The 16,603-nt window shown below is 37.7% G+C and overlaps 1 protein-coding gene across 3 annotated transcripts; it reads right to left on the bottom strand.

Annotated features, from left to right (window-relative positions):
- Nucleotides 1–786: 786 nt before the first annotated feature.
- On the bottom strand, nt 787–13,280 carry slain1a (SLAIN motif family, member 1a). Of its 3 annotated transcripts, XM_053495936.1 has the most exons (9): nt 12,717–13,280; nt 11,285–11,421; nt 9,812–9,937; nt 9,180–9,290; nt 6,497–6,649; nt 6,048–6,371; nt 5,009–5,194; nt 2,864–3,146; nt 787–1,690 (listed from the first exon to the last, which is right to left on the bottom strand). In XM_053495936.1, exons 1-9 carry the CDS (start codon nt 13,115–13,117, stop codon nt 1,615–1,617), a joined length of 1,797 nt encoding a protein of 598 aa, XP_053351911.1. In that variant the 5' UTR covers nt 13,118–13,280; the 3' UTR covers nt 787–1,614. The 3 variants fall into 3 exon arrangements, with proteins under 3 accessions (XP_053351911.1, XP_053351912.1, XP_053351913.1); XM_053495937.1 differs by lacking the exon at nt 9,180–9,290; XM_053495938.1 differs by lacking the exon at nt 9,812–9,937.
- Between the last annotated feature and the right edge of the window lie 3,323 nt (nt 13,281–16,603).

Raw genomic sequence — 16,603 nt, 5'->3', positions numbered from 1 at the left:
AACAGAGAGAAAACTGATAGTCTTCATGCAAACCCAAAATTCAGATCTATGTCTTTATTATTTAGTGTTTTATATCTGAATATATTAAAAATCACCTATTCAGTCTTGTAAGAAATCAAAACCTAATGTTCTTTCATAGTAGGCTATCTACTGTATATAGCATGTATCAAATATTCTTTTGATAATGCATATATCCTGTTTTGCCACACTTATGCTTATCCATTTACTTTCTAGGTGGGTCCGAGTTCAGTTTAGCAGAAGCCTTGTTGTTGCTTTAGTTATTGTACTTACCTAAGATTCATCTAACAATATGATTTCAGATGCACATATACTTGTTTAAACTGTTTATACATTTTACTGTATATGAGACTTTTGTATAATTATTGTATATAATTGCAATATAAAGTATATATAAATATATAGTTATTGTAAGTATGGGCTATTGACCATCAATCAATAGAAAATTATATAATGTCCAAATTCAGGCTTTGAATAGCTCATATAACCAGATTAAGGTAACTCTTTTAGTAGTTAAAGTTCAACTGTATTTAAACTATATTAAAAGTTAATCAAACTTTCAAAAAATGGCATTATACAAATATTGCTGAGAGAATGTAAATATGCCCTGCATCATATCCTCACTCATATATGAATATAACCTGACTATATCTGAGAGTTTGTGGTGAAGTAAGGTGTATTGCAACTATGATAATCCTCTGCCATAGTGTCATCTACATGCATACAGTGTAGCATTTCCTTAGACATCAAGTATTCAACATGTTCAAGTGAAGTCAGTCAGTTGAAAAACCTTTATTTCAATGTTAAAATACACTTATTCGAATTTTCCTTCATGTTCCTACCAAGATGTGCAATCCATCAGCAATGCTCTTTCATATGAGCAGCTTGTAAACACACAATATGCATGTCGCAATCGTATTACAAGGCATCGGTACTTATGTTACACTTTTAAAGCCAATTTTCTATAAGAGCAGTGTGTTAATGTATTTGTAATAGTGTCAAAGGCAAGCTGTCCAGTATTCACATTTGTAGTTATTGAAATTCACAGTTTCAATGTTATCTTATTTTTTGACACTATTATACTTATCAAGGTGCTTCCTTACAAATCTGCGTCCAGTAGTACTAAATGTGGTTTGTGAAATAAAACTTAACAAAACTGACCTAACAGTTCCAACCAACAATGGATAATAAAAAGGGCCATTTGGCAGTCAGGAAATTACTTACAGCATAACCTTAAAACACTTACCATTAGGCACTAAGAGCTAACAATATCTGTCTTATGTAGTCTTACTTGATTTTACTTGTTGTCTGTAAGTATAAAGAATTAAATAACAAACAGTTTTTAATTATGGGGGAATACCTTACATGTAAACAATCATTTGCATAATGTTCTAATCAAAGTTTTTGGTCACTGGGGCATATTGCAATTTTTGTATGTATACGGCATACACGAAATTAGCTGTGTTAACCGTCGTACACCATTCCATGTTCACACATCAATGATTTTAAGTTTAAATCGTTTTTCTGTTGCCTGTAAACAACAGTTTTACCCAGCCAGCTGGGCCTGAAACACTGTTAGGAGTGGGATATCCAGCATCAGTAACATCCATCCCTCCAGCTCGCATCACGCAGGGCACTCAGGGACGCCATACTCTTTGGCGGAGTCAGTAAGCTGATGAAAATCAACACAGGCATTTTTGTGTGATATGGCACAGTAAAACATCCTAAAACCTGTAATTAAAATCACTAAATTGCAAAATGCTTGCAAAATCAGGCAATGTATGCACATGTATGCACAGTATAAACCAGTCAGCCATAACATGATCCACCCATATTGAGTAGGTCCCCAAACCTATGCTGCAAACCCTGTAAATTGTGAGGTGGGTCCTCCATAGCTTAGACTTGTTTTTCCAGCACATCCCATACAAGATTGATTTGATTGAGATCTAGAGAATTTGAAGGCCAATTCAATACCTTAAATTAATTATTGTGTTCAAATAGTCCATTCTTGAACTATTTCTGCAGTCTGACAAGTTGCATTATCGTGCTGAGATCCCCCCACTGCCTTCGGGGAATACTGTTTCTATGAAGGAGTGTACTTGGTCAGCATCAATATTTAGGTAGGTGGAATGTGTCAAAAAACATGACATGAATGACATGCAGCAGGACATTGCCCAAAGAGTCACATTGCCTTCAGCTTGCTTTCTTCCAATAGTGCAACTTTCTGCCATCTCTTTCACAGGTACCACTAGGCTACCTTTATACACTGCATTGTGGTCCAGTTCTGATTCTCATATACCCAGTGTAAATACTTTGGTGGTGGATGTGGGTTAGCATGGCCATTCTGACCAGTTAATAGCAGTACCTTTGCCTGCAATTTGAGCAAAGGGAGCTCTTCCATTGGATTGAATTACATAGCCGGTCTTTGCTCCTTACATGCATCAATGAGCCTTGGCCACCACTGACCCTGTCACTGATTCGCCAGTTTGCTTTTCTTGGACCACTTTTGTTAGGTCCTGACCATTGCAGACTGGAAATATACCACAAGAGTGAAAGTTTTTAAGTTATTCTGACCCAGTTGTCAAACCATCACAATTTATCGCTAATTTATCAAATCCTTACGCATGCTAATTTTTTCTGTTTGCGACACATCTACTTCAGGGACAGAATGTTTACTTTCTGCCTTCCACCCATTTCAACATGCCATTTCAACAAGACAATCAATGTCATTCATGTCACATTTCAGCGGTCATAATGTTGTGGCTGATTGGTCTACATACAGCCTTAATACTGTCCAGATGCTAGTATGAATTTAGGCCAACAGTTTGTTTTAGACTGTGTTTACCTGCGAGCTGGCTGAGCGATCTTGCTGCGTGTGGTCCCACTGGTGCCAATGAAGGAGGCTGGTCGAGGTAGAGCACTGCGACTTGTAGCGGGTGGAGTGCTGGCTTTGCTGGGTTTACTAACACTATTGCTGGAGAGTGAGTTTAAACTAACAGATGAAGGCATCGTGATGGGACCCTGTATTGTGGGACTGACGTAGGCAGTGGCTTTCACTGGTTGTCGTGTTGCTGTGGAGAACGTGCCTATACTCTGTACTCGCTGTTGCAGCTGACCTGGAGATGGAACTGACATTACAGATTTGATTAAATATGGGCTAATGCAAAGTACATGTCAATGTCTGGTAGACAACAAAATTAGAAAATTATTCTATTTTCTATTAAATTATATAAAATATAATATGATATAAATATAATTTAAATTTAATATATTTTTGCTTATGTACTGAAATTAAGCAATAAAGAAGTATAGACTTTCAGTTTTAAAACAAGAGGTTTAACAAAAAAATATCACATTAACCATGTAGCCATTTTTTTGGTTCCTTTATTTTCATAAGTTAAAAAGTTATTGAGGATTGTCTTTAATACTTTGATGTAAGAACTTTGCAGTCATTCGTCTCAAGTCTGGAACCCATGGACATGACCAAATGCTGAGTTTTCTCTGTTTAGGTGCTGCTTTTTTGTGGGTCTTTCTGCTTTCAATTTTGTCTTTAGTTAAATGTGACTGTGCCATTCAACAGCATTTTATTTCTTTGCCTTGGTTTGCTTTCATGGTATGTTTTGGGTCATTCACCCTGCTACTTTATCTGCTGTAACACATCACCCAGTTCTATATGCTATAACACTACCTCACACTGTTTTGTGATGATGTGTTGTGATTTGGATCATAAACTATTATTCCTGTACAAGTTAATCTTGTATTAGAACTGAACAGGCAGTGCAAAGTCTATTCTGGCCTGGGTTTCCTCTGAGTCCTCCCACACCTCATTTCCAATATTGGCTGTAGCGTATGAGTTGGGTATGTGAGTGGGTGTATGCTTGTACCCTGTGATGGACTGGCACCCTGTCTAGAGTTGACCTCACCTAGTGGCCCGAGTCCTCTGGGATAGGCTCCAGGCCTTCAACAACTTTGTTTAGGATAAGTGGTATAGAGGATGAGTGAGTATCCTGGTTTTCCATTCTTAAGTGTTACCAGTGGTTTGCATCTTGACATAAATCAACTGTATTCATATTCATGAAGGCATAAACTTTAGTGTAGATTTTGGTAGTAATACTCCTACGTCCTCCACAGCATTCTTGACTTGGCTAAATATTGTAAAGTTTTTTTTTTGTTGTTGTTGTTTTTTTTTACCAAGGAAAGAATTTTGAAATCATTCACTTTAGCTGATTTCTGTGGTCTTCCAGGCCTTTGGGCATTGCCGCGTTTGCCATTGCATTCCTTCTTTATAAGAATGTAAAAAAAAATTACCAAATGTGGATTTGGCCACAAGTTTGTGCTATCCCTATAAAAGGTCTGATTTTTTTTTCATTCTAACGATACCCTCCTTTACCTGCATTGACATCTCTTTGGACTGCATATTGTGATTTTATATGAACAGCTAAGTTAGCTAAGCTGCGCTAGCGCTAAGTGCTAAATGCACATTCAATATTTAGAATCAATGCTGTGCCTTTTTTATCTTTCCAATTTGACTTTGCCTTAAAATATAAAACACACAGGTCACATCTGGCCAACAAACAACTTTTTCAATAACTTCTGCGCCTATGACGATTCAGGCAACTTAGTAAAAATGTCTGTAATTCCTAAACTGTTAATGCTAGATTTTTAACCATTTGAGTAAAAGCTGAAGGTCGACACTTCAATCGCAACTTTTTTGGTGTCACTGTCCAAATACTTAATACTTATTACTTATGGACTTTATCTGATATCATCAGTGACAATTTTACATTCTTATATTCATAATAATTTTATTCTTCCTGCATTAATGTCTACATTTGGTAAGCCACCTTTTGGTAACAGTTCCCCATTATCATGTACTGTTTCATTTCACAGTGCTGTTAAGTGTTAATCATTATATAATCTGTCCAAATGTTGGCTGTGATGACTATTGTGTTGTGTTCTTGTCTAGGGATTTCTTTTGCGTTGGCCTTACTTGCAGACTGAAGCCTGGCAAGGCCGCTTGAAGAGTCAAAGCTCTGACTGTTGCGTAGGGACGATGGTGAAGAGTGAAACGAAGAGAAAGCGGTGTGACTGGCAGGAGCTGTAATACTTGTCATACTCGGCACGGACAGCATGCTGGGAGCTCGTATCAGATTTGGCATGCTTTTCCGCAGCATGTCTAAAAGTACAAAGTATAAAAAAAACATCAAATAGAATATTTTCACTATTAAAAATAAAATAAAAAGAAAATACTGAAACATTTGGTATGGCACAACATGAAAAAGAACTTTGGCAGCTACCAGATAAAAAAAAAAAAAATTTCTAATCATATAATCATAATCTAAACAAACAGCTCACACCTCTACCACCTCCTCCAGCATGTGCGCATCCACCACACCCACTCTGGCATGAATAGATAAACATTTGCTGTCTAGGCCAAATGCTGCCATAAACTGCCATTCAACCACTCATAATTAATAAAACTGGTGACGAGTTCACAAATGGTAAATGCAATGGCTTTGTTTAAAAATGATGAAAACATTATTTTATATTACTGTATATAATGGATAGTTACAGTATATGGACAGTTTGATCAGGTACACTTACCCTACACATGTAATTATATATATATATATATAAAATACACTTATATGATTGGCAGGTGGAAGTGGGGGAGATGTTGGTAATCCCAGCATCATGACAGATGGACTACAGTCTGTTGTTGTGTATGCGCAAAAATAGTTAAAACCTTTAAACTCTAACACCTGGGAAGTTCTGGTAGGTGTACCTTATAAACTGACCAGGCAGTGTATAACATAAAATCAGTTATTTTCTGTCTGTTTTTTTGCTTTACCATAATTTACCGAGCTTTTTCTAGATGCTGTAAAAAGGTTATTTCAGTTATGATGTTATATCTTTACCTAATTAGGTATCTGTTTGTAAATCTGTTACCATGCAAATGTTACATTCAAATGCTTTATTCTGTGCTGCAGAAAAGTTTCCTAAAAGCAATAATTGCACACACTGCTGACCTGTGCTGGTGCGGTAACCCTGTGTTTCAGTGCTTGAGTAGCTGGCTGTGCTGGGACAGGGGCTGCTGAGGTACTGTGTGCTGGAGGAGCTGCAGCGGCGTGGCTCTCTGAGACTGGACAAGTTGTGTGAGTGTGACACACTCCGCTGCATTGACCCTGTACGGAAAAGTCGTGGTTGGGGAGGCGGCAGGTCATCAAAATCCTCATCATCATCCTCCATCCTCACATCGGTCCTCTCTGGGCGCCGCAATCCTGAGTGCACAGAGAAGCTGGAGCTCCGGCGGGCACCAGTGGCCGAGGTAGTGGCGTACTCCTGACGCAGACCTGAACACATGTACACAGAGCTCTGAATACTGTACGTCTTGCCCTGTCAAACTTTTAATCCAAATCAGTAGATATTCTCATATACTTATATAATGGAGTGGATAATTGTCTAAAAGTCTACATACTCTCCTCCTGTAGCCGGGCCATGACCTGGACATCAGTCATGTCTTGAAGTTTGTAGTCCATAGAGACTGAATCGTCATCATCCAGCTCTGAGATGCTGAACTCATTGTTCATGGAAGACTGTGGACTGACTGCAGCATGTGGACGGCTGTAATCTAGGGAAAAATGTACGTTAAGTTTTGTAGTAAACTTAAAATTAAGGGTGGAAATCAAATGGCTATGTGACACCTTTATGACAACTGACGTAAAGCTGCATAATCATTTAAAAGGTATTTTCCAACTGTCAGCCCTGTCATATAACTTCTTTTGTCAAGTGGCATACATTAATGTTACGACAAACATAAAGACTGACTTTAAAACTCATTGGACTTCTAGTAGGTAAAAATATATACAATGTATAAATATACTGTATATAATAAATGAAATATAATGGTGATGTGTCAAAAATGACTATAAAATATAAGATTAAAAAGAAATAAAGATATACACCAATTAGCCATAACATTACCAAGCAAAATATGCCCAGTATACCGTATGTTTCCCTTTGGACACTAGGGCTTTGGTCTTTTAAAGCATGACGCCACAAGACCTCTGGGGGTGTGAGGTGGTGACTGGCACCAGAATGTTGGCAGCAGATCCTCTGAGTACCATGGGCTGCATGGTGGGGCCCACTGTGGATCAGATTTGTTTGGCTGATGCATTCAGTGGGTGCTAGTTCAGGCTGGGATCTGGTGATTCTGGAGGTCGACAGTCTTGGGCTCTTTCCCTGCTAAGCCCCTTGTGCAGTGCACTGGGTGTTCTGGTGCCTTTCTGTCCTGGCCAGTGTTGATTATTTTTAGCAATTTGTGCTGCTTTGCCTTTTCTGTGGAATCAGACCAGACGGGCTGCCCTTTGGTCCCCACAGGCATAGATGAGCCTTGGGTGCCAATGATCCTGTTATCAGTTTGCTGTTATGTAATTGATAAAAAAAATTTTATGTTATGATGTGTTAATGCTATGGCTAATCAGTGTACAGTATATAAAATCCTGTTATTACAGTGACATCATTGGCATTAGTCTTTATGAATACAGAGGGGGGGGGTTATCATATTTGTTATTTATGCCCTTTTTTAAAACTTGAATTGAATTATCAATGTGTAGTATTATGTTTCCTCTAAAGCTAAAATTGTCAGTAGTCGCACCATCACTGATGCTATCATGTGACAGTCAGAAGAGAGGCATATATTTTTGATGCGTGATTGGAATTTGTATTTCTATTGTGATTCTGTAAGTATCACAATTTTATAAATATCCCAATTTGATAAAAAACTAACAAAAAACTATTTTGGAGTCAGTGTGATACATAAATTGACACACAACAGAACTGTGATACACACCCTGACATTTTATAATATGAATTGATTTTTTCCCCCATTTCTAATAAAGTTAATTTCTAATAAAAAAACTAAAAACTAATCTTACATAACTTATTACATGACATGACAATTTTCCTGCTAAAATTCAATGAAATTATAATAACCCTGTTTTAAAACAGTTGAGAGTCGACAACAAATAGTCCAGCTGTGAACCGTGAAACATACGCCACATAAAAGAAATGAAACCAGTGCGGAATATTTAGTCATTGGAAAAAAGCACAGAACATCCCTTCTTTCCTGCATGGGTAACAAATTCACTGTGGTTTTTACACACTTCTAATGTACAGACATTATCCATTCCATAATCTTCTTTTACTGCTCTCAAACATTCCAAATTGGCTATGTACATCATAGACACCTTATCAGCACTTACAACTTGCTTTATAATTTTTGGATGTGGAAATTAATTTGGTTTATTTCTCACTATTTGCTATTAAACATGAGTTGCCACTGAGTATAAAATTAATTAAATTAAATGAACAAAAACCTAAGACATTTAACTTGGGTTATGATGACAAGCAGTCTTTTTTGACAGCTGATGCTCGGGGCTATTACTAACTATAAGGACACCATGATCCAGATGTCTGCAGTTTTGGAATCTTTTTTCCCTTCAAAGCATGTGTGGCTGTTAATATGTAAAGAGAAATAGCTCCATAAGGTGATAAAAGAACGATAACTAGGTCTCAACTGACCTGAGAGCAATGCTTTAGTTTAGCCCATACACTTAATCTAAAGTGCAAATTTTTAGATAGATTTTTAATATGTGCTTTTTCAGTAAGGCGCCTGGAGAAGTAAGAAAAAGGAGGATGAGGACACAGTAAGTGAGTGAAAGAGAGAACTGCAAACCCAAATGTTAGTTTAATGGCATTATACAATTTAAGGCAGTTTAAGGAAGAATGGAAGTATAGCATAACCTCGAGATTACAGTATCTTGGTGTGGGTGATATTCGGAACCGTGGTGGCTAAATGAATTAGGCCACATTTTTTTTAAATGTAGACCTCTCTAAAGTATTTATCATAGTTATGGTCCAGCATACATTTACTACAATATGCTTTTATAAAGATGTGTGTAGGCTTTATGTCAGTTGTTCATAGGGTTACATATTGACACCATGTAGTCTTATGAACACAAGACCTTACTACTGAAAAAGGTATTTAACAAGTCTTTTATACTTGCTTTGATGACTTTTGTTACTGACTCACTTCCAAATTAGCTAAACTGTTGTGCCTCATAGAAGAATGAAAGATGGATGAGTATGATGAGGCTTACTGTGAGTAGCCGGGTGATAGAGGAATGAGGGCGATCTCTCGGCCAGGCCAGCACAACTCCTCCCAGGGGGAGGTGACTGGAGAGAGCAGTGGCTGGATTGAGGAGATGGAACTAGATCAACAGACACATGAGACATGATTCATTGTAATGGATTTACCAGATTTCAACTGATGAATGTGATAATATGGTCATCATGCTTTGTTTAAGTAATACGAACAGTCATTGTAGTTGATGTCTATATTTATGCACCTAACAAGACAGTATTAATATAAATGCTTTGGTACAAAGAACAAATGCTGATTGAGACACTTGCATAAAGGACATTACCAGAGTCAATCAATAAGTCTCACATTTCTCTAAGTCTGGTTGAAATATGCTGAGAAGTATAGAATGATATATGATATCTTTGTTTCTAGGGCACAAATCAATAAGCACGCCAATGCTCTGAGTTACCCTATTTGTATATTATCCACATGCACACCTCATATGCAAAAGGTTCATGATATTTAAAAAAGGCATGCAGTACTATATAATTAATGTACTGTGAATATGTAAAGAGAAAGCAGAAGCATAAAAATTATTATTTCTGTTACATTTTGAGTCTGTTAGCATAGCTGTAATGATGGTGTTACCTGTTTGTTCAGTTAGTGCAGGTTTAGTAAGAGATTTAACTGAGGTGCTTAAGAAGGAGAGTCCATCTGCAGGTCTGTATGATAAAGATGATGCACTGCCAGATAGAGCTCCTTTCCATCTTTTGGCTAAGAAAAGAATGGCAGGGATATTAGTTATTGGTCAGTTTATGGTGCATACTTTTCTATATGTACAGGAGAAAGCTAAGAACATTAGGCTTGTTCAATAACGCTGATTAGTGTATTGGGCTTTGGTGATGGCAAACAATTTTAGTTGTGTTAATGGTTAATGCCTTCCTAGGAAAAATTAAAATATATATATATATATATTAAAGTATGCATTTCACATAAAAAAATTGGCCTGCACCGATTTATTGTTAAGCAAAACGAGCACCATGCTTTAGCTGTACCACAGAAAAAATTAGCCTTGCCACAGACAACATGAAAACGAGCATTCATAGCCGCCCACAAGAACAAAACGTTTTAGAGAGGGGCTAAACAAAGCTGTATTCATAACCTTCCAGCACACAGCCAACCTTTGCTCAATCTGGCCTTTCAACAGCAACAAGAGGTCAAAGCTGAACAGCGGACCCCTCTGTACACATGTCTCATATTTATACATGCACAGATCCAAACTGATCGTAATGCCATGCCTGTCCAGGCTCACTTTCGAAACAAAACCAGCACACTGTTTCTCTCTAGTTTAGCTGAAAGGGTTAATATAGTCATAGTTTCTATGGTAACCATCCTCTCCACCATGGCTGCAAAATACTGTCGAATATTTCAGGACGAAACCGAGTTAAGGCCAGGAAAAGCTCTGTAACAGCTTGATCTCTATGCTTTGTGAATAGAGTGATATATTAACATTTATAAGGATTCACTTAAATGGATTACCACTGACAAAGATTAACACAAACATTTAAAAACGTTATACATGCAAGAACGATCCTGTAACTGCAGTAGCAACATAATAAAAAGTACTATACTATTAGCAGTGAAAAATATACTAATCTCAAATGTACTACAAATCTCTTTTTTTACAACACACACTGGGTTTAATGTAGTGGAACATGAAGATTATTTATAACATCACCCAGGGTATTAATCATAATCATGTGATTATACACAAGTACAATGACACTTATATAACTGTTCACCAGTGGTTCTAATTTTACATTTCTCACAATAATTGTGCCCTTTTATACTTTAGGACAGATTACTGTTGCTAATGATTGCTCTCGCAGCTACCAATACCAGTATATCTGAGGTAAATGTAGAGTTTTATTGACTGAAATACAATCAGTATATTAAACAACTTTGCAAAAGCTTAATAGAAGAGTTTCAAGATGATTAGCCATATTAAACATTTCCAATTTTCCTCTGAGAATACTGCCCTGTTTAAATGTTTACATACTACATACTAATCTTGCTCAGGTCGTACTTTGCTGTAGGAATGCTAAATCAAGAATACTGTACCCTGGTCTAGTCGGTAGCATAAGGAACGCTTAGCTGACTCCACCTCAGGCCCAGGGTTGTCGAATACATGTCTACACCACTGCAGAGGGCTGAGGGGTGACCGAGGAAACAGCTTTGCTTTTGGAGACACATACAACCTGAAGATATAAACCAGAGTTTTAACATGGTACTCAATGAGTGTGTTGCTAAATGTTTTTACTTTCTGTATAATATAGATTCGAACTTGATGAAAGTTTCTTATAAACTGCAATGTGTAAGAAAGGGAATTTTGTGCAAATGGTCATATTATAACAATCCAGATGATGCATCACAATAATTACATGAATTGTGATAAGATGATCACATTATCACAATCCAATTGTGTATTGTAATTTATCACAATCCAGGTGATGCATAGCAAAAAAGACATTCATGTTATCACAATCCGTGTTCTTATCGTCTTTTATTACAATCCAGGTGATGCATCACAATAATCACATGGATTGTGATAAGATGATCATATTATCACAATCAGTGTGTTTATTGTGATTTATCACAATCCAGCTGATGCATAGCAACAAAAACACGAATTGTGATAAGATGATCATATTATCACAATCCAAGTGTTTATTGTAATTTATCACAATCCAGGGGATGCATAGCAACAAAGACATGCATTGTAATAAAATTATCATATTATCACAATCTGTGTTTTTATCGTGTTTTATTACAATCTAGGTGATGCACCACAATAATCACATGGATTGTGATAAGATGATCATATTATCACAATCAGTGTGTTTATTGTGATTTATCACAATCCAGCTGATGCATAGCAACAAAAACACGAATTGTGATAAGATGATCATATTATCACAACCTGTGTGATCATCGTGATTTATTTCAATTCAATTCAATTTATTTATATATCGCTTTTAAAAGTGGCCATTGTCTCAAAGCAGCTTCACAAAAATGAAAAGAAAATTTGAAAAGGAAATTTATGGAAGTGTGTATGTTACACAATCAAGGTAATGCATAGCAACAAAGACATGAATTTTAAGATATTACTGTGATAAAATATAAGATATTACTGTATCACAATCTGTGTGTTCATTGTGATGTATCACAATCCAGGTGATGCATCACAATAAACACATGGACGCAACCTTTACCAAGACCAGAGCCAGCTATCAAAACATCACAGTGAATCCCATTAGACATACATGCACCTGCATAAAAAAAGGACATGCATATTTCTTGGCTATCTGGGACAGAGTTGTATCACAGTATTGGGTCAGCAGCAACAATATACTGTTGATAGCTCTGTGTGCTGTCAGGAACAGCAGTAGTGTGGCTTGATTTGAGACAATGTTAAAATGAAGTGCCAGGAATGCATTGAAGGAATAAGGCGGCTTGGTTAAAGCAGGTCAGAAATGGAGCAGGGTTGCAGTACCAGCTGTCCTCGGACTCTGGGTCGGCGTTTAGAAGAGAGAAGATGTCTAGGATTTCCAGCTCGTCCAGCAGTGAGCTCTCCGCCTCGCTCGGAGACTGAGCGTGAAAACACACGTACTGTTCGTCTCTATTGTGCGCTTCCAAATGCGTGGGCTGAGCTGAAAGGCAAAGACTCCCTGAATAAACATGACCACTGGCCGTGTTTCCAGCGCAGTTCTGGTTTGGGAATAAATGCCCGCTGTGGCTGTATGAAGTCGCCGCTCTTGTCCTCAGCTGCTCGTTCTGTCGCTCCAGTTTGCGCACGAGCTCCTGCAGCTTTTTCACCTCGAGCTCCGCGTCCATAACGGCGCTGTTCCCGTTAACGTCCGCCATCGCGTGCAGCTTCATCACGGCCGCCTCCATCGAGCGCAAGCGAGAAAGGAAAAGGAAGAAAGAAAAGAAGGAAGGTATATACAGCGAGGGCAGTGTCTGTATTCAGTGTAACGCCGCTAGCAGCGAGTGCACCGGGTTTGTCTGCTCAGCTCGAGGAGACATGCTGCTTCTTTCAGATGCTGATGTGCGGCTGCTCGGTGCCCCCCTTTCTCCTTCCCTCCGTTTAAAAGAACACAGCACTGAATCAGCACACACACACACACACACAACACTACTGCAAGATGCAAGACACCCGAGAAAAGCTGCAACATTTTGGGGTTGTGAAAATGATATCACAAACATATTATTTACACACATTTTAACTTAATTTTGTTTTTGTTTTTTGCATTCTGTTTGCCTTGTTTCATCTTCATCATCATCATCATCATCATTAACAACAGCAACAATAACGTTCAAATATTCAAAGAAATTAGCAAGAAAACCAATGAACATAGGAGACATTCACTTCAATTCCATTTTATTTATATAGCAATTATTTTTAACAATGCTCCTTCTCAAAGCAGCTTCCCAGAAATGAAAAGAAAATTTATGAAAGTGTGTATGTGTGAGAAAAATGTGTCTAGATAATAATGAGATTGTCTCTGATGAGCAAACCAAGGGTGATGGTGAGAGTGGCAAGGGAAAACTCCCTGAGATGGCAATAGGAAGAAACCTTGAGAGGAACCAGACTCAACAGGGAACCCATCCTCATTTGGGTGATAGAGATGATATAACATCATGTGTGTTGCTGCAGCTGAAAGTTTAATATAACAGAAGTTCTTTAAATTATCATGAAGTCCAGTTCAGCACAGGGACGAGTCAGCGGGTGCAGAGGGCAGAGGAGGTCTGGATTACTGGGAGCACAGGAGCAGCATGTGTAGCTCCAAACCATCATAAAGCAGAATCCAGCTGGAGCTGGTCCTTCTCTGGATGCCTCAGGATGTTCGCAGGGTTGGCCTCTGTCTACTAAAGCTGGCACAAACTCCAGATGCCTCGGGACGGGTAGAAAAATAAAGAACAGGTGGAAAGAAATTAGCGTAGTTTCCATTGAGGATACAGTAGATGTACTGGAGTATGAGGTTATGGGATGAGTTACGTGTATCCCAGATTAAATAGATGCGTCTAAAGCCTACTTTTATACTGGAAAACTGTATCTGAGCCCCGTACATTGTCTGGAAGCCTATTCCAAAGCTTTGAAGCTAAATATGAAAACGTCCTACCCCCTTTTGTAGATTTTGATATTCTGGGAACTACCAGAAGTCCGGAGTTTTGTGATCTTAAGGAAAGTGGTGGATTGTAGCGTATCAGAAGACTGGTTAGATATGTGGGAGCTAAACCATTTAAAGCCTTGTATGTAAGTAATACTATTTTGTAATTAATTCTAAACTGAACAGGTAGCCAGTGCAGGGATAATAATATTGGGGTTATATGATCATATTTTCTTGATCTATTAAGAACCCTGGCAGCTGCATTTTGGACTAACTGTACCCTTTTTATTGAGGATGCAGGACAACCACCCAGTAATGCATTACAATAGTCCAGTCTGGAGGTCATGAATGCATGAACCAGCTTTTCTGCATCAGATACGAATAAGATGTTCCTAAGCTTGGCAATATTTCTTAGGTGGAAAAAAGCTGTTTCTGTGATATTGGAGATATGATTTTCATAGGACAAGTTATTGTCTAATATTTCACCCAGGTATTTCACTGTCGAGCTGGTGGTAACAGTACATCCTTCTAAACGCAGGCTGAATTGTGAGAGCTGTTGTGTACTGGTTTTTGGGCCAATAAGGAATATTTCTGTCTTATCTAAATTCAGTAAAAGAAAGTTATCGGTCATCCAATCTTTTATATCCTGGACACACAATTAGTTAGTCTAGACAACTTGGGTATTTCATCTGGTTTTGTTGAGATGCATAACTGGGTATTATCAGCATACTAATGGAAATTAATACCATGTCTTCTAATGATGTTAACCAAGGGAAGCATGTATATTGAGAACAGCAGGGGTCCTAAAACTGACCCTTGTGGGACCCCATTTTTCACCAGCATTATTGACAGACAGTTCTCCATTTAGATCTACAAAATGACATCGATCAGACAGGTATGATCTAAACCATTTTAATGCCTGTCCCTGAATATCTATGTGATTTTGTAAGCGATCTATGAGAATATGAATGCAGCACCAAGATCATAAGATAAGCCATTTGCAATTTTACCTAATCCAGTTTCTGTACTATGATGGGGCCTGAAACCTGACTGACATTCTTCGAGGATATTGTTTTCCTGCAAGATAGTGCATATTTAAGCTGATACTACTGTACCTCTTCTAATATTTGTGATATAAACTGAAAGTTTGATATCGGTCTGTAATTTGTTATTTCATTCGGGTCTAAATTAGATCTTTTTAAGAAGAGGCTTAATAAGGTTTAGGGATGTGACCTAGATATAATAAAGAATTAATCATGTTTAGAAGCAGCTTTTCAACCGTATGCATCACTTCTTTTAAAAATCTGGTTGGGATTCGATCTGACAAGCACGTTGTTGATTTAGCCGAGGTGATAAATTTTTACAGCTCTTCCTGTCCTATATGTACCTGTAAAACACTGAAAATCTAAATGTGAAGCTTTAGACTGAACGGGATCATGAGATGCTATTAGAAGTTTAACCTCGTTAACGATTATTTTCTTCCTGATACTACTGATTTTTATTATTGAAGAAGTCCATAAAGTCTTCACTTCTAAACTGTGATGGGAAACTCTCTGTGGGCATCAAAATTTTTTTTAGATGAGCCACTGTACTAAATAGGAACCTGGGATTGTTTTGGTTTCTTGCTATCAGTCGGCTCAGATGCTCGGTCCTAGCAGCTTTTAGAGTCTGTCTATACTGTAGCTGCAAATACTATTTTTTTACGCAATTCGAAAAACTTCTAATTTAGTTTTTTTTGTCCACTTTTGCTTGAGGCTACGGGTTGCTCTCTTTAGGGTGTGAGTATGACTATTGTACCATGGTGCTAACCTTTTATCTCTGACTTTTTTTTTATCTGATGGGAGCAACAGTGTCTAATGTACTGGTAAAAATAGTACCCATGCTGTTAGTCACTTCATCTAGATCGTCTGCATTTATTTTGGACAGAAATTTGGACAGATCTGGCAGATTACTTGTGAATTACTTGTCGTTAACATAGGGAGACACAGCTAATCTGTTCTACAGGTAGAGTATATATCAGAAGGTGATGATCTGTGATATCATCACTTTGAGGTAAAATTTCTATATTAGAGACATCTATACCATGGGATATAATTAAATCTAGCGTATGATTAAAGTGGTGAGTTGCTCCGTTTATATTTTGTTTAACCCCAAAGGAATTTAGCAAATCCATAAATGCGAGTGCTAAAGCATCATCTACATAAATGTTAAAGTCTCCTACTATCAACACTTTTTCAGAGTTAATCAATAGGTCTGACAGCAGATGTCC

Source organism: Clarias gariepinus, chromosome 5 (genome assembly GCF_024256425.1).
Source record: "Clarias gariepinus isolate MV-2021 ecotype Netherlands chromosome 5, CGAR_prim_01v2, whole genome shotgun sequence".
Taxonomy (NCBI): Eukaryota; Metazoa; Chordata; class Actinopteri; order Siluriformes; family Clariidae; genus Clarias; species Clarias gariepinus.
The sequence above is the reverse complement of the archived record's forward strand: the minus strand, read 5'-3'. Positions and strand labels throughout refer to the sequence as shown.